General features: G+C 35.6%; 1 protein-coding gene and 1 long non-coding RNA gene across 5 annotated transcripts; one reads left to right on the top strand and one right to left on the bottom strand.

Moving 5' to 3' along the window:
• Nucleotides 1-118: 118 nt before the first annotated feature.
• On the bottom strand, nt 119-19012 carry LOC126872719 (pyruvate dehydrogenase (acetyl-transferring) kinase, mitochondrial). 4 transcript variants are annotated; one of them, XM_050632856.1, is made up of 8 exons: nt 18661-19012; nt 5028-5235; nt 4669-4853; nt 4099-4263; nt 3621-3796; nt 2816-3040; nt 2509-2732; nt 119-2005 (listed from the first exon to the last, which is right to left on the bottom strand). In XM_050632856.1, the coding sequence occupies exons 1-7, from the start codon at nt 18761-18763 to the stop codon at nt 2544-2546; spliced, it is 1251 nt and encodes a 416-aa protein (XP_050488813.1). In that variant the 5' UTR covers nt 18764-19012; the 3' UTR covers nt 119-2005; nt 2509-2543. The 4 variants fall into 4 exon arrangements, with proteins under 4 accessions (XP_050488813.1, XP_050488812.1, XP_050488815.1 ...); XM_050632855.1 differs by having other exon boundaries at nt 4669-4871; XM_050632858.1 differs by lacking the exon at nt 5028-5235.
• On the top strand, nt 5242-16073 carry LOC126872742 (uncharacterized). The gene is made up of 2 exons (XR_007692159.1): nt 5242-14322; nt 14431-16073. It is a non-coding gene; the product is annotated as an uncharacterized LOC126872742 (long non-coding RNA).
• Nucleotides 19013-19078: the final 66 nt, after the last annotated feature.

Below are 19078 nucleotides of genomic sequence, written 5' to 3' on the forward strand. Positions count from 1 at the left end.
GACCAGTAATTTCCATCGAAGCCTTGTATGCTGTATTGATGTCAAACCGAATTAGATTCTTCGAATTCATTCATACATAATCGTTTAATATTAAACTATGAAAAAATGACATTATCCATTTTCATCTTGTAATATATTTATTAACAATGTTTACAAGTGTTCACTCGCGTTACTCACGCGAATGCCCCTACAGTCTATAATTATAACTCGAAACTGTCTTCTAGACAAATATTAATCCGAGTGCTCTAGAAATTTAGAATTATATACACGGGGAAACACACACAGAGTATACTCGCAGCTACACTGTGAAATCATTTCGTGAATCGAATTCCACAGAAAACATATTCGTAGAAATGACGTCGTTCCTTCGACGGGATATAATTGTCGCGTGACAGTGTAACGAGTTTAGGAATAGCTCGCAATTCTCTTTAAATTCTTTCCCTCTATGATAGTCACTCTCGTTTGAAGAAATAAAATGATAATAAATCGTAGAAAACGTGCAGCATATACGCAAATTATGCAGTCTCTTTACAGTAATCCTAAGAAGGGTAAAGACTAAAAAATTGTTTAGTATTCTAAGGTATGAAAATTGTACCTGTTTCTTTGTGGAAATTAAATGTTATCGTACTTTGCTCTTTACAAACATATACAGAAGTCTTTATTACATAATTTCGGATAAAATATACAGTTCACAATGAAGATTCTACACGAACGTGACGATATTGCATCATTTAAAATCTTTTCGAGTTCCTTCTTGGCTGAATTTAACACGTTCATGACGAAATGCATGTAAAATACCTTAGAATATAAACGAAACACGTACGAAACTCACGGTGTTTGCGAGGAAAGGAATTTATTGCGCGTACAAATCTTTGTTTTCGCTTAGTCTTATAAAACTTCCATTGAAAACTGGGACACCTGAAAGTGCTCCTTAAGAGTTTCTCTGTTGCACGGTATACAAAATACTTTCCTGAAATTGAAGCTAGATATCAATATCATCGTTCGTTATCCTTTTCAGCCAGTCGTCCCGACTCGCATGTCTTCTTTTATTTAAATTCGCACGTCTAAGGAATCGTTAAGTTATCGATCTTCCTCTTCGTTTCTTTACACAGTTTAAAATTCACAGACGCGGATAACATCGTACATTAACAGGTTCGAAGTTCGCCTAGCTACATTTAACTAAAATTACGCATCAAATCACAGTTCACGTTTTGTGGCACCCTCCTATAAAAATTCCCCCTAACGAGTGGAAAATTCCTCCTCGCTTTCGTATCGATCAATCACGAAGTTCAGCCAAACGTACGTTTGCACATTTTCTCGCTCGAATAAAAGCAGTTATATACAATAAAACTAATTATACGATTAAAATGCTGGCTCAATAAAAGCATTAAACACGTGTGTCTATAGATATAAAAGAAGAAAATGATCTTGATGGGGTGCCCAGGTAAATTCTACGATTTCAAATTTTCTTGCCTAAACCGTTTGTGAACTTCTCATTTACTAATTAAAATCACGTAATGAGGTAACAGAGCCGAGGAGAAATTAAATGTTAAAAAAACGAACTTTCTCAGGTATCTGGGTGCCCCATACATTTAATCATTTTCGTCATTTTGCGTTACTAACGCACAATGAATTGAAAAATAAAAAATAAAAGAAGATAGAAAAAGATTGGAAACGCGCGAAGTGCAATCGAATTTTGATAGTCGTGATATGTGGGCGTCGTACAACGAGCAATCAGACACTTGACGTTCCTGACGAAGCAATAGCGTCACTGCAGCTCGGCCAGTCATCTAGTTTTCTTTTTTTTAATTTGCCTAGTTTGTCGTGAAAAGTATGTACCGGATTACGTAAATCCCTGCTACTTCTCTACAAATCGTAACACGAAAGTCGCGAGGCTTCTTCCGAATCACCTACAGCAGAAGCAGCTGCTCCGTCTCACGACGTTCCGTCGATTATGTCAGTGCTCATTAGCAGTACGCCTCGTTAAAAAGGAAACACTGAAACACTAAGAACGATTGTAATGCAGACACCAAATATCAGTTTTTAGTAGACATTTAAGTATGATGGAAAGAATGCGTGAACTCATTTTAACATTTTGCAAATAAAATCGCACTGCTCGCCTACAAGTCGTGAGATTGTATTCTAAATTACAGGAGAATAAATAAATAATAATAATAATTTACACGAGAAAAGAATGAAAGCCACAGTTGAGAAGCGCGAAAAGAAATTTTCTAGAAAAACTTCCATAGAAGTTTTCCATAGAAGATAAATTGCACATCAAAATTATATTTCCACTTGATTTCAGAATTGCATTTGCGCTTTTCTTCAATGATAATATCTCTTATACAAGTTCTTATGAAAGTATAAATAATAATGATACAAATTTGCAACAGTGTAACAATGGTTTGAACCTCCGGATGATATAAAGGTCAGAGAATCAACAAAAATGGTCCTGTCATATTTTTCTCTCGCGCTCTTCAAACGTCGAAGCTGCGTATATATACTTACTTCTCCTCTCTTTGGTCCATAGACAAGGAATTTTACTAGCAATGGCTAATCTCCTTTCCACGTGGGAGTTTGTGCCCTTGGTCGTGGCTCATACGTAGTTGCCTCGTGGCCATTCCACCACCGCAATGACTGCTCCAGTCGGTAGTTGATACTTGAGTTCGATAAAACTTGGAGGAAGTCTTGTTGAAGATTGGTAACAGCTCGTTGGCCTCGTTCGACAATGCCTGTCGATCGGAACGTCGATTCAATACACGAAGAACAAGACAATATTATATCACGTTATGAAATTACAATACACGGTCCTTACCTTAAGGTATATAATAGCATCGGTACCATAACCATCGCAACTTTGCAGCACAAGATCACCGTGGAAATATCTAGCGTATAATCGTGATACTGGAAGACCGTAGCCGTATCCAGCAAGTGGAACGGTGTGAGCATCGGTTCTGGTTGGCTTAGGCGCTGTACTGTACATGTACTTGAACAAATGGTCCATTTGCGAGCGTGGAATACCACCACCTTTGTCAGACATCTACAAGAATTTTCCATGTAATGTAATTAGACCGCGGACATTTATGCAAACTTATATTTTTACCAAGATAATTAAAAATTTGGAACCTGGGTGGAAAATTATTTTATCTATTAAACGTTATATAACGTCTACTATACTTTGGATATTTTATATATTTCAATTAATTAAGTAATTAACCCATTAGGAATTAATATCGCGATAGTGCAATATTTCATTCGCGATTCGTTTCTTCGATCGATCTACATTATCGAATTCTGCTTTTTAAAATTGTGTCTATAGAAGGGAATTGTAAGAATTGAATTTCTACTTTCTTCGCCGCTTCTTACACCCAGATCTTACGATTGTTTCCACATTTTGATGATATTCTATGTAGTTAACACGCTCTGATTGCGAGCATGTTTCGTATCGAATATCTGACACACCGATATTCGATATCAATGTTGGCGAAACGTCTGACTCAATTTCCACGCAGACTGTGTTTATTGATAGATTCGATTATCGTAATTCACGCGTCGGTCTGACTACATGCTCTAACTGCTACAATTGTTTGCAAAATTGAAAAATGATTCGTAAATCGTACTTTGACGCAAATATCTTCTTCACCGCGGGACACGATCACTTCTATCGCTGGGTACTCCTCGCTAGAGCTATGATGCTCCATAATAGCTCGCATGCTGTTCTTGAAAAGTTCGAACAGCATATGGAACAAATGGCTCGGTACGTAAACTATTCTAATTTGACTACATCGTTCCAGCTCTGAAAAGAAAAAATAAAAAAAAAAATAACGAACAGTAAAACAACAAATTCTTTCATAGAAGGATTCTCCTTTTATCGTTCTTTCTATGTCACTGTCTATATAAAAAACGCGATAATAATTGCCACATTGAAAGCTTCTCATTATTATATATCTTTCGTCTGTTCTACGTACATCATCTTTGATCGCAAAGTTCAAAGGTTTCACTGTGGCAACTCTATAAACTATACCTACTATAAAAAATTGATGATGTTATACTACTTACTAGCAATACTCTAGTACAATCAACATTTTTCAAACTTGCCGTTATGTTGCTGGACTATCAATTCCGGACTAGCCAGATAATATTGATCGCACAGCAATCTCGCTTTGTCATACGCGTCTCTCACAACGCTGATAATCTCGCAAGACGGGTCTATGGAGCCCACGTGTGTACTGTGCCCATTCAATTCGCTGCCAAACAGAAGAGCTGCAACAGAAGATATGCTTCTTTCAACAACCATACCGGTAATATCTCCAAGTACGTTAGATAATACACGAAGATTGCAGGGAAAGAACATGGCAAGACACGTTCCCTTTTTTTTTTTTTTTTTTTTTTTTTTTTACACAGAAGCAGTTTTAAATTGTCTTTTCACTCGTTTTCAGAACTAAGCACATGTTTTCTCGCTCCCTTCAAAATGATCAAATCGTCTTAACAATTATACCTTTGGCATCTGCAAAACTCCAACCTATTAGATACTTTTTAGACATTTTCATCTTCGAACGTAATCTAAATTATTTTCAATTTTGTCGTATTAAAATTCACCTGTTTAACCGCAAAGTGACCATCGTGTCTTTCTTCTATAATTCACACGAAATGCACCGATAAACTTACTGTGTTGATTGATGAGCATACGAATGGAGATTCGGGACATTAGAAATCTGTCCAAGAAATACTGGATGTTGTTCTCCGTTTGAACGTCAACGTCGTGGGCTTCTTTCAATTCCAGCACACCCTGCGCCATCGTCTCGACGATATCCTTGTGTCTGTTGCGGATTTTAACCAAAGTCTGACAGAATCTATAAGGCAGAAGCGAACTTAATTTAACCATATTTTACTTATGTCCGCGTGAAAGAAAATATTGATTGTTTTATCGAAACTGGACACGAAGAGCGTTATCTTTATACGAGATATCGTAACGAACGAATTGAAAGTAAATCCCTCGAGAGATTTTTCTAACGTTGAAGACTCACTTGTCTAAAGTGGTCTCGTTCACTTCAACCTTCTCGAAGTGCATGATATCTTCAAACGAAGTGGCATACAAGTTATTAACTATACCCATACTAGGCATTTTCAATAAATTCTCTGGTAGCAAATGGATCTCTTTCATAATATTGGCCAATCGGACAGGTAGCTCCTTCCTTAAGAATATAAAAGACTTCCTCTCACAGGCACTTAGACCTGAAACGTTCAACATTTTCTATAATTAGAAATTCAATAATGAATCACTTATTCCTTTGCTTTTTTTTTTCTTTTTAATTATTCTGCAAATATATTTTGTTATTGCCATGTTTGCCTGTCTCGTGATCGGTAGACCAGGCTCTAAGAGATAATCGTACAAAAAATCCGCGATAATGACTTGGTATGAAATCTTTATCAAAACGAAACGTTTTGGAGTTGTTTTGATGCATCGAAGAAAGGCGGAACGATGAACTCTGTAAACAGAGTCTCGTTGCGTAAGCTCGATTGCTCTATAGGAAAGGAAGAACAATTTCATGGAAAACGTAGCTTATTTCGTGGCAACGACGATACGCGATATCTTGCAATGCGTTTGTCTTATTTGCGTCAGTCGAGAAGTTCGCGTTAATTTTTCTCTCTTTCTTTTTGCTTTTGCGTTTCGAGACATTTTGGTAAATATCATAAATTGTCGTGGCATATAAAAATAATTGAAACATCGATTCCTCGTCGGCGGAACAAAGATCAATATATGTCTAGAAACTTAGATTAGAAAATAATGCGTCGCGTTTGTAGAGAAAATTTATTTCTTCTCATTTAATCTCTTATGTTTCGATAAATCTCGTGTATTTACGAAATATGTGAAAATGGTTGTAATATGGATTCTTCATTGATGAAACGGAAATCATTTAGAGTGTTAAATTATCATAGATTAGAAAGGTATGCGGTCGAGTCATTGGAAAAAGCATTTTGTAGTAGTATCGAGTTTTAGGAAGCTATAAGTAGGTCGTAGATCAACCTTCCTACATACATATATTATACTTGCTTACGTGTATGCGTTTCCTTGCTACTTCGATCGTGTGGGCACGAGCCTGGCAAAATTGATACGTTTTATCAATTCTGGCAAGGCGTTGGCCTCATATCGCCATGGAACAGACGCTTTTCATATTCCAGTTACGTGCACGTCTCTTGGAAAATTTGATTTATCGGTTGATCGATAGAATATAATTTTAACCAAACTTGTTGTTTATAATAGTCGTGATGGTAAAAACCGAGATTCTCGACTACAACCAAAAATAACATCTTTACACACGATTTAAGGAGTGGTCGATCGATAGCGATTGTTTCAAAGAAATCGACTTATTGCGCCGTGTATTATCTGTGAAACGTCATTCAATCGATCGTATTGTTTACGTAGCTTGTAGACTTAGTAACCTAAATAACAAATGTGTATCAGTATTGATAATACTAATTCCACGTCTAATTGTATACATTGCATCAAGTACAATAAGGCTGTGCTTGAGTTTCTCTTCGCAGCCGAGCCGCAATTGTTTAATTATTTAATTTTCAATTAAAGCGGCGCTGCTTAATCACCATGGCGTTGAGTTGACGAAGAGTAATTCAGAATACGGAAGAAAGAGACTGAGATACGTCTGGGTAAATTTGTTTAGCCGAAGCAACGGCTTTAATGGATTCCAAAAGTATCTTTCGGTTAAAAGTGGCTGACATTTACTCCTGCAGGTATTGACTCTGATGAATAAACCGTGGATTTTTATATATTTCTGGGTTTCAAAGGGCAAATATGCACATAAGAAGGTACACGTCTTCTTTCGTAATATGCAAAAATGCATAAATTATTCAAAGTATCGTGCTCTATCTAATATTTTATAGATAAAAGAATTCTCTGTACATTCGGTAAAGTGTACCGACAGAGGAGATTGTGTTTTACTGTCTCCCCTGTTTGATCAAGAATATAAATATTTGTGATAAAGTAGTGGTCGGTTAACAGAGGTAGGATTTGACCAGCATTTACGTCATCCGCGATATCGCATTTCCATCGAACAATAACTTGATCTCATTGCTCAATTGGATTAAATTTGTCTCGTATTCGTTGAGTGATTTTACTAGATTGCATATATATACATCACGTATACTAGTAAGTTTCATAATCGGCGCACAAGATTGTTCGATCTGTCAACGATATTAGAATTTTAACCAGAAATTTCTATTATTACAAATGAAAATTTAATAGAAATAAGTTATTTGCCAGGTTTATAATACTTTCACATGCTCGTAGATTCTATGTCAGAATATGGATAGATTCTTCCAGTATTTGAATAATTCCTTTCCTTTTTCCTTTTAAAAATTCTTCAAATTTTAAAACCTGAGTTTTGACTATCAGCAAGGTTAGTCGATAATAAGAGCATTTCTGTTGAAATTTTTCAAATGTCAGGTTTTCCATTACAGGAAATTGCATTTCTTTCTAATTGGATAGATCGGTGAGCAGCTGATATACTGGCAAGATAACAAATTGCCGTGAAATCACCTATTGGTTTTATCAGCACCGAGCAGGCTGAACAAGATAGAGGGTATTTTTTTATGAGAGTTCTCTATGATCGAAATTGGTCAAAACAAACTGGTTTTCGTTGAGTTATCTGTTCACGCAAAAATCCGTGGAATGAACCATAAAATCGTCCCTTTCGATATCTATATCAGTATCATTATCATTTAATTGTAACATCAAATAACATTTAAGCTGTACAATACCTCGTGGAGATTATTCTTAAATCAATTACTAGGAATATTACCTTTTATTGCTTTCGTGGATTAATTAAGGAACATTATCGAAAAGGGATTAGCAGGATTATGATATACAAACAAAATAATTTTTCATTCATTACTTTTATGAAACTGTTATTTATCTTACAAACGTGAAAGGAATAAAATTTGTTAAGAGCCTCGTAAGCTAGTTATAACGTTCATACAGAGGATGAAAGGTTTCTTTGTAAATTGTATCTTGTTCATTACGTTTACATAAATATAAATTTGCATAAATATCAGGATATTCCACGTTATCTAACAAATATAAATTCAATAGTAGCTAATGTTAAAAGAAAAGCTAAAACCGAAACCTAACGCAATTTATTACTCGGTTAATTATTTTGTTTTATATGCCTTTCCCAGAAAATTCCTTAAATTGAGTTTCCATAAATATCGAGAAACGATGTGTTGCGTCTTTTAAGAATAACAATTTTCAAACATTGCAAGTACTCGCTTGTTTGGCAATATTATCTTTCTCTTTCCGGTTCATGTGTCTGCGATGTTGAAAAACTTTCCAATTATCAACCTCTTTCGCGTTTTTTTCTTTTTTAGTATGAGATCGCATTAATTAGGAAAGAACCAGACGATCGAAAAAACCTTCTGCCAGACAAAACACGTGAATCGTAGTTAGAAAAAATAATCGCTACGTGTTTTGGTAAAAGTACTTTCTTCGAGACTCGTTCAGTTCCAGATAAACAAAGAATGCTGGAAGTTTCATTCAGCCGATAACGCGACCCAGACAAAGGAGAAAAAACGTGCCTAATTGATACAATATTGCGAAATCGGATCGACATGTTTTGAAAGCAAACAGAACGTGAACAACAACGCGAAAGAATGGAGATTGTTTACATATTTCGTGCGATTATATATTTCGCAGACGGACTCTGTACGTCGTTCTTATGCATGTCATTAACGAAACAGCGCTTCACCTTGCGTACAGAGGTGCACAGTCCATTGGCCGATTTGCCAAGGAGTTCATCGCGATTGTTCGCAAGGTCAGACACCGCATCGAACTGCAGCGAAGCATGCAATGTCTCTCAATGGATCGTTCTCTGTACATTCGAGAACGTCATACGTTTTCTATAGCAGTTCAATCGAATCATTGAGAACCTACACGGACATTTTAAAGGAAAGAAGACGACAAGTGCAGCTGTATAATACAGAAATGACAATGGTGATTCTACGATTGACGGCGTTCCTTATTTCAAATGTCAATGTGATCGATTCTCTTTGCTTGGTAGCTAATTCATAAATGAAACCTATCGAATAAGTTACCGTTCAAGGAGCAAACCTAATCAGTAGATTGCAAGCATATTCATGTAACAGGCCGTAATAAACTTCGACAAACGATAAAAAAAGAATGAAATACGACCATTTGTTAAGTTCTTAACGAACAGTATGCCATAATCCAATGCACGTGACACAATTCTTCCTTGAGTGAAAAGTGAATTAACTTCTGTTCGACAGCGAACAGCTTGACCCATATGCGCCGTATCATTGAGAATCTTTAGCGAATTGAAGAACAGGTAACGAAGAAGCGAATGAAGCTTAACCCAGTCGCCTGGAGTAAATCGCGTAATTAGTAGCTTTGATCAAATGAGAGTGCGATGGATTCTCAAGCTTCCAAAGGAGTCTTTTATTTCACGGAGCTCTGCGAGAATTAAAAGGATTATATTCAATTATCGTTTCTTTTAATAGAACCGCATTGCTTTATCGAATACGGAAATATTGCGCGAAAGTATTTCTATAATTTTTTACCTCATGATTACCAGATGATACAACGCTCGTTTTAAAAGTATATCAAGCTCTGTCCTCGATTCATAAACTATGGATGTTTATTCATTTATGAAAAAGTTAAGATTCCAGAAATATAAGGATGTACACAGTAAAGTGTTGAAAACGTACGCAGTACATATTTTGCAGAGACATATTTCATGCACAGTTTATATTTAGTATTCGTTACGATATTTAGATAAAATAAATCATTATTTGTATACTATTTCTTTAACTACATCCTTATCATAACGATACGCATTTTCATAAGAAATGCTATTAATATCTATCTTCTATCGATAAGGTTCTCCTATTTTAATTCCAATGAAGTAGATCCCGATGTACCAGGCTAGACACACGAGTATTCCCTCCAGAACTTAATATCTCGCATCGTCCCGTGTCTTTTCTGTATCTCTGATTACATTTGCCAATTTTCTACGATTATTATTAGAAAAATGAATCTGTCTATTGATTTACTGTGATATTAATTACTTTATTGACTACCTATAAAAATCGATCGCGCGAGTGTTTACTTTTTTAAAGAGTATTTCTATTTGCTAAAAGCCAAAAAGAAGATATGATATAGCGTACTAACTAATTTTCCAATTTTCAGATAATCTTTAAAGGCTTTTAGCGTTAGAGATATAATATAAAAGTTACATTGACATTTACAAAAGAGCATATATACATGTGTATGACTTTTACACAGAAGCAATAACGCAGTATGTGATACAGGCAACGATAAACGTAAATGATGACGCATCGTGGCCATGTTTCAATATAACACGTTGCTACAAAGTCTCTCTGTCCAGACTCGTACGCATCGATCCGCCTTTCTAATAATTTTATTTACATTCGTTCATTGTTTTTCTGAGAATCAGAACGAAGCAACGGGATATCGAGAAACAGACATTCCCGATGAAAAGAGCCAGCTTTCAAACCAATCGCACTGACGCCCTTCATCCGAGGAACATGAATTGAATCGCTGTAAATCATTCAGCCTACAAACGAAGATAGAAACGATTTTCTCCACCCGTTATCTATCTGCGGACCGATATTTCCATTTCCGCGGAGAACGAATTTGCACATGTACTCTAATTCACGAAGTCATTCGAACGCTTCGGATTTACCGTATTGAGTCGCGACTGTCATAATTATATCGGTAAAAATAGTCAGTCTACAGGTGTATGTGTAATATATTTAATCAAAAATAACTTCATTAAATATCTTATATTTTCCACGTATAGTTTCAGATTTGTTTCAAGAATTTTACTGATAGGATACGAATAGTGTACAAAAATATTGATATAATATATTTTTTGCATATTTTATAGACTGTTGAAATATTATTGAACTTATACTGAGTATTGTATCCGAAAAGTGCAGTAAATTACTAATTATACAAAAATAGATAAAATACCGAAAGTATTAAAATTTCACTGAAATATAAATTTGCTTACAAACTCGTCGTCTAATCATGATACTGCGGTTATTTTTCGCATAACATATGTACACACAATATATTCATGGAATCTTTTTATCCGTTTTCGAATAATTTCGTGAGTCATTGTAGTTATGGTAGAAAACTCGTTTCATTTCAGATAATTGGCCGTTTAATGTCCACAGGATAAAACTGAACAGGAAACGTTACATAAGATAGAAAACGAGCTTGCAACGTGCTGCTGAACACGCTTCGAGAACGTAATTATTGTTGATTAACAGCATTAACTCTGATGTTAACACTACACACACGCCTTATGTAACACGAGAAAGATGAAATTAAACGTTCTCGCTTTTATTGGAAAACTCGATGTGACGAAGTGGAAAATGACTTTGCGACCAGGAGGTCGAGGTTCAAACGACGACAACGAATATATGTATAGACATCGATCGATCGATCCTGTGGGGATCGAGCATTAGAATTAAAAGACGCAAGCTTTTTCAATTCAAAGAAACAACTACCATTATAAACTTGTTAACTGGCTTCAGAAACAGTATCTACGTCATATCTCGACTGTTTGTGCTATTTTAAATCAATTTCCTTCGGCGACTCGAAGTTCTCATTTTCGTTCTAATCTTCTTCCAATTATCTTGATTCTCGACTTTCAAGATATCCCAAGAGTCACATTACGCCGGATTTAACAAATATACGCAAAACCTGTTTATAAATACATCCGTACATTCGATTTAGGACGTTGCTTCATTATTTTATTATTTGAAATCAGATTTAATCACTTGTTTATTTATTCTGATTCCGTGACAGTAGATGCTTTATTCTGGTCTAGTTTACTTCACGAATCGAACGAGGTAGGTACTTTCGTAAAAATAGATTTATTTCCGGCGGACGTTATAGGCCAGTATCGTATAACGGCGACGCATTAATAAAATTGGAGGACGCGAAGTAGCGTTCGATTTATGTACACGCGAGAGTGTAAGGAACATTTTCTCGATGATAATGAAAGTGCAAACATGATAAAAAGTGGCCTACGAGAAAGCTATCTTATCCATCCCAACGCATATGTTAATCCCGATGAACTTGACCATCGATGGTTACCGAAATTTCATCGACAAAGACCTTCAAGAATATTTGATAATTCCCTCGAGTTGCTCAAACTATCGCAGGGAAAATAGAAACGTACAGGTTTCTTTTTCATCTGGAAAATCACGTGTTACGAAATATTTTTAGGACGATCGACAAAACTGATTTCGATGGTTCTACGAAAGTCGACAGCTTGAACGGTCGCTTAATGTGGAACTCGCAAAGCCTATATCGTTGTCATGTTCTCGAATACCAAAGGTTGCGTCGCTTCTTTTCGCAAAATATCGCCGAGTATTTCATGCCTGCTGATAACTCCAAGCGAAATAAAAATTTATCGAAAAAATTTTAATTGCCAATTACGCGTTGCGTCACGTTGTAACATGCCATGATATCTGATACTTACGTGTAAACAATCCACGTGTCGAGGGATTATATAAGCATAATGGATAAATCGTTGTTTGGTAACAACAGAGAAAGTTTGTCTTATCGTCGGAAAATAAATAAAAAAAATCTCTCCGTATTCTTTTCATTGTATGTATGTGGAAATACATTTCTGTCATATAAGGTTGCATAGAAATATATCTTCTATTACTTTTATATTTTTTTTTTCAAGTAATAATTTGAAATTGAAATTGATGGATGTTTCTAAGTAGTCCGGAAGAGAGAAAACACCTATTTTCTCAAGGCTAGCCGTCCGTTTAATAGTCGGATTTCAAGGAATGGATGAACGATACTTTTACCAGTGCAAACCAGTCTCGGAGTAAAAACTCGGCCAGACTGCAGTCCCAGTTACTCCTCCCGCGGAGAACTTGGAGCATTGGAACTGGAAGCATTCTAATCATTTTTTCGAGCGATGCATCTCCCATATGGGAATTGTGAGTGCAATGGTTCACCATTGTATGTAAATTAACAAGTGTCTCGTAATTTTCCGCTCGTTTCAAAACAATTGTCTACTTCAACTCACGATATTTACCAGCAATCTAACGTGAACACATTTGCAACTTGAATTTAACCTGTTGATCGAGTCGCTTATTAACGAGAAATTACTACAGCAATAGAACTGAACCTAACACGTAACGTTGATACTTAATAATGACAAATTAATTTCCGTCAAGTCCATTTTAATTCTTGCGAATGTAAAATATTGATCAAAAAGAAGAAACAAAAAAAAAAAATGGATTTCAATTGCGATATGTTGAAAGGAAAATTTTTTAATTGCATTAATTCTTAATTTGATATATTTAATTCAAAAAGTTTTTAATATTTTCATTCAATGTATTCTTGTCTCCTAATTTTACATCTCAGTAGCGTCCTACGTAACTCATATTTTCCTGTTAACAAAGAAACAATTACCGAGGAATTTATTAGCTTAATTTCAACGAATTGGAAGTAAATTATTCAGCAAATCAACGAGAAAAATACTATTGTTGGTAGGAAAACAATTGTTACTCATCGGCTATCGGTATTTTTTTACTGTACGTGTTGTACGTATTAAGCACTGTCCCATAGGTAGTTCTAGAACGGTCGACGAGCATCTATGATCGGTCAGAGGAAGCGGCTGTTTAGTTTTAAAAGTTTCAATCTCAATGTGCAACAGTAGGCACGTAGATACACGCGCTTCATAGGGCAACGCGCATCCCGTGACTTACGCCGGCTGCATACATACAGAAAACACGTTCGCTAAATGAATTAGATAACGCTTGGTAAATGTCGAATTAATGTCAATTTATTTTACGGGCAATTAACAACAAGAAAGGAATACCGCGAATTTACAACGTTGGGCAATCAACGTCTCGATTCGAGTGAAAGGAACCAAAAGCACGACGAATAAATTGAAAATATTATGAAATCGAAGCAACTTGTTATTGCTTTAGATGGAGGCCGTCGATAACAGAAATTCTTGCTACTTGTTTGGCGTTCATAACGTTTAACCATTGCTGTTCTACAGAACAAAAAGATCGATAGAAAGGCAAATATCAAGTGGTAACATAGGAAATGTTGAATTTTTAATAACTCTCACTTTACAGAATCCTAAAAGGAATGCGTTTATGCACGCTTATATGAATAAACAAAAGAGCTATATTATGAAAGAGAAAATTCTCAGCTTGAAAATTTACCAAAGGAAAAAGAATAGATACCAACGAGAACGAATATTTTATATGTTACGACTTAAACTCGCGGTAAAAATCTTTTACACGTCGTTGTATATTTTAAAATGCATCCTTATTTCGGTCCATTATTTAGTCAAGAATAATAGTAGTAATATTTATTAAATTTCTTCCTCACAGCCGAAAAATTGTGTATTCTCTTTTGCACCATATCGTTAATGGGTCTACATTATTATTTACTCAAGAGTACAAATGGTAGCAGCAGGCAAATAGTGGACAGAAAATAAGAGTGTGATTAAAATTACAAATAATTTCTAGAAAGTCGATTTTCAGAGACCACGACTTAACACTCCGCTTGCAACCTTATTTTTACTTACGTCAATTGCAAACTGGGTCGTTTAAGTACACGCAGGTTTCGTTAGGTTTTTGTATTTCTATATCTATGATCATCCAACAGCCTTTGCCGCAACATGTTACCTTAATTATTTTAAACACAGTAAAATTGAAACAAAGATATGAAGAAAATGAAAAATTACTTAAAATTGCTGGTGAAAAACGATACGATATGCAGATGGAAGATTGACGAAGCCCTCAAGCTCTCGCAAACTTTCTTCGTGGCATATTCTCAAGTTTGAAACAAAGAGCATGACCCTATTGTTAAATTAAAAACTTCGGCATCGAATAAAGTCGACAGAAGAAAGAGACGGTAAGTAATTTCCAAGTTCGATAATCAATTTCATATTATTAAGTAACTAAATATATATCTTTGCATCTTGTTGCACATTTCATAATAATACCAGATATATCCTTAACTGTTGGCAAAATTTCATAGCTTCATCGCTTATTTACAAGAGTTATTATATCTTTCAACGTGTAAACAATTATAATGACAAGCTTTCAGGAAATTTGTATGGAATTACGAACAATTTCAGGGTAAAAAATAGTAACAGGGTTGGTCTACGTGAAAATTGCGCTGGCGCGAATTTAAAGCGGAATGTATTGAAAGTTCAAATTCCAAAGGTTTTCGCGCCCACGTTGATCGAATGACGTGAAAAAGTGGCAGAATTCCAGCGTTCCATTCGTACTACCAATGTATACGTTACTCTATTTTCGTGAAAGTCACCAGAAACCATTGACAGTGACCGAATTCGATGTAAGAATTGCAAGTTAATTGGTCAACTTTGACTTTTCGTAGAATGCAACCTGTTCAAAATCCACAATCGACGATCTACAGCGTAGACACGTTACGAAATCATCAAGATACTATGCTTTATCCTCTTTTTAATTTTGTATAAATGCAATTTGTTATTAATTCGTTCATTAATTTGCACATCTTGAATAAATTCAAATATATATATATATATATATATATATATATATATATATATATATATACAGTTATAGTTGTCGTTTGCGAATAGTGTACAAAATGCGAAATACAAGCACAATAACTAGTTTGTTCGTGCCATTGATGATAATTTGAGGAATTACAACGCGTTATTCATGGATCAAAAGACCCATAAATTGTTTGCCACGTCCTGAAAAGCGGCTTAAGCAGCTTCCACGTGAAAGAAGACACTCTGACAGAAAGTACCTCTGTTTAGAGTACCACTTTGCTATACAGTAGAGTTAAAGCGATCTATGTGAACCAGATTCGCCAAGGTCTGATCTTAGCGCAACACTCAAAAGGCAAACACCGCGACAATATTTATTCTGACTGAAGATTCCCGTTATCAGCGAGTCAGGGTTTAATTTTTATTCGATATTGGCCAAACTTATTTTCATCAGAAAACGATAGATACGAGCAGGCGCGTGACTGAATATGCGAATAAAAAAACAACGAATTCATATCCGTTAATTCCAGACTGTAGACAGTGCGGATAAAAAGCGAAACAGGATGTTATTGCGCCTCGTGACTCGTGCCATTGGCATTATTTATCAGCCGCGTAATCAACTTAACAAACAAAACGCTGCATAGAATTCTTGATAATAATGTAGCTAAATTGCTCGCCGCGTGAAACCGCTTGAGTCCTGATCTCTGTTTTGAAAATCAAGCGTCGTTACTAATTTTAAACAAACCAAACGTTTGTGATGACGATGGTACCGCAGCGAGCGTCAGAATGTATCAGCAATGTCAAGGAAAAATCCGACAACTTCTTAAAAAGTTACGGATCTCGTAACAATAGTTGCTTTTCTAGAAATATTTTCATTCGACAGTTAATTAAATATATTTTGCAATATAAATCATTGTTTATATCGATAATATTGTCTAAAATGTTTAGTTAGTTTAAAATGAAAGTTTATTTCTCGATACGAGTTCCTCAATTCGTGTAGATCGCACTTTTTGTCATTGTGTTGACATACATATGAATATGGTGACTGTACAGTTGTCGACTCATTAACAAGAACAGACAATAGCGTAATGTTGAAATACGAGGCACGCTCAACTCTGTGATGTCTGGCACGTCTGACAGTTCGACAACAAAGTTAATCGACAGACGAAATATATATATATATATATAAATATATAAATACAATGTTAACGAAATGAGGAAAGAATGCAGTGACCATTAAGTTTGTTATTGTTGAGAAAGGTTTTTATTCTGAAAATAAACGCTGGCAAATGGAGACGAATTTGTTTGCGACGACGTTTGGAAGTTTTCATTTATTTTCTTGTTTATTTATTCTTTGTAAAATATAACTTTTGGGTTGGAAATATAACAGGAATGGAAACGTTACAGTATTAATTTCGGGTTTTAAAACGATTATATCACATCTTTATTCTAAATAATCCTTATAAAGGAGCGTTTCTGTTTTGGTCTCTTGGTTTGGTCTAAAACGACTCTCCAGTCGATTCTCGCATCGATTTTACAATAATTCCAATCTCATAGATTATTGATAAATTATTATGAGTCTTGTGAACAGAAGTCCATTGTGTATTACTCGTTCATATTAAACAGATCCTTAACCATAATAAACCATGATATTACTTAAATTTTAACCTTCGACATTATATTTTACCAAGAATCTTATGTTTACGGATTTATGTGGTAGTTTCTAAGAAAATCTGTTCTATCCGAATCTTCTTTTCCATTAAGCCAGACATATAAAATTTAAAACAAGTGATTTCATATCTTATATAGAGGTATAAATGGAAGAGTAATTGATAATTTTTTCATTTCTCAAACTCATAATTTTTTTAGTAATCTCACTAATAAATGATGCAAGCTTAAATTCGTACGATTTTATGGGCTAATCTCAGTTTAATGCGACCTCGGTGACCAAATGATTACGATATTGGATTCACTGTGCTGAAATCGATATTGCATCAACTAATCAAAGATGCCGAATAATTCAAGAATCGAAGATATTAGACGCGCTGAGATTAAGAAAACTGTTACGAATCTGACATTTGCACGAGTGCAGTGACATTTGGGGATCGATAAAAGGAAAGCCGAGAGTGTAACATCATCTTAATGTCTGAATTTCTTTCGAAATTTCAAGCGTGCGATTTTCCTCGAATCCTTCGCGATGGAAGCTCCAATTTATTTTATTTTTAGAAATTCGTGGTACTCGTTAGATTGCTGTGACGGAAATGCGTAAATATGGATTGTAAATGGCTTCTCTACTGAAAAATCTCGATTTTGCGTAACAATTTCGAGCCCTATTTTCTTACCGACCTTTAGATATCTGATATCAAAAGTATTAATATTTTTGATTCAATTTTATATGAAAAAAAAAAAAAAACAAATTTGGGAAGATTACACGCAATAATCTTGTAATAAGATATACGTACTTGACATTACTCTTTAAGTAATCGATCATTCAGCGCCGTAACTAACTCAAAACCTAATCGTCAAGGTTGTTGATCGAACAGGGGACGAATTTACGTTGCGATGACTACTTTGTTTACTCGTATGACTATTACATCATGTCACATTTTCAATTCTATACTTTGCTATAAGAGCATCGATCAGGTATAATTTAAATGACGCGGCTGAATTATTAGTCGCAACTAAACAGAAATGGCCTATTCGCGAAAGTATCAGTTTTTGTACTTAATTTTTGGTTTGCATCAAGCCACGAAAACAAAAGGTGCAGTAACGCCATCGCTGGCATTCAATCGTCGCTGTTGTCTGAGAATATAAACTAGCTATGGGGACGATGCCCCGAGATCGTTACAAGATTTTACCGAAGCGACCCTGAAGATGATATCCCGTGCTCTATCGAGGTCGTTGTTCGATCGATTCCATTCTCGTCCCTTCTAACTAAACAACGACACGAGAAAACGAAAACAAAAAGCGAGGTGTAGGTAAAAGGAGATACAGTCTACTACGTCTCTCGACACTTGAGGCTCAGAATTGGATGAGGTGTGTAAAGTTGCCAATAAAGCGAGCTCCTCACACTCACCGAAATCGATGAACTGTTTTATCGAAAGCGGCGAGGGGTTGAATTGCGAGTAAAAATCCAGCATCTTGCTGATGTTCCCGAAACACTTTTGCGTGAGCTTCATCTCGTCGTACGTCGTAACACATGAACTTAATGAGCCGTCGACTTGGTTTTCCTTCGACTTTTTTCTCTCGAAATTCGAAAGCTTGTTCTGAGAATTTTTTGCTGTCGTTTAAAAGTCACGGGAATACTGTCACAATCTACCGCAGGCAGGTTGAACAGCGAGGCTTCTTTGAGTAGTACGCCGGTACGAGGATAGGAGACACCTCCGACCGCAATGGTTCGTGGCAAGACTAGACACGATTACTGGCGTTTCAAGAAAGGGATCCTCTATATGTTCGTTCCCGATCGCGCGACTGCGTACCCCTTACATGACTCC

The sequence above is a fragment of the Bombus huntii genome, chromosome 13 (genome assembly GCF_024542735.1).
Source record: "Bombus huntii isolate Logan2020A chromosome 13, iyBomHunt1.1, whole genome shotgun sequence".
NCBI classification, from domain to species: domain Eukaryota; kingdom Metazoa; phylum Arthropoda; class Insecta; order Hymenoptera; family Apidae; genus Bombus; species Bombus huntii.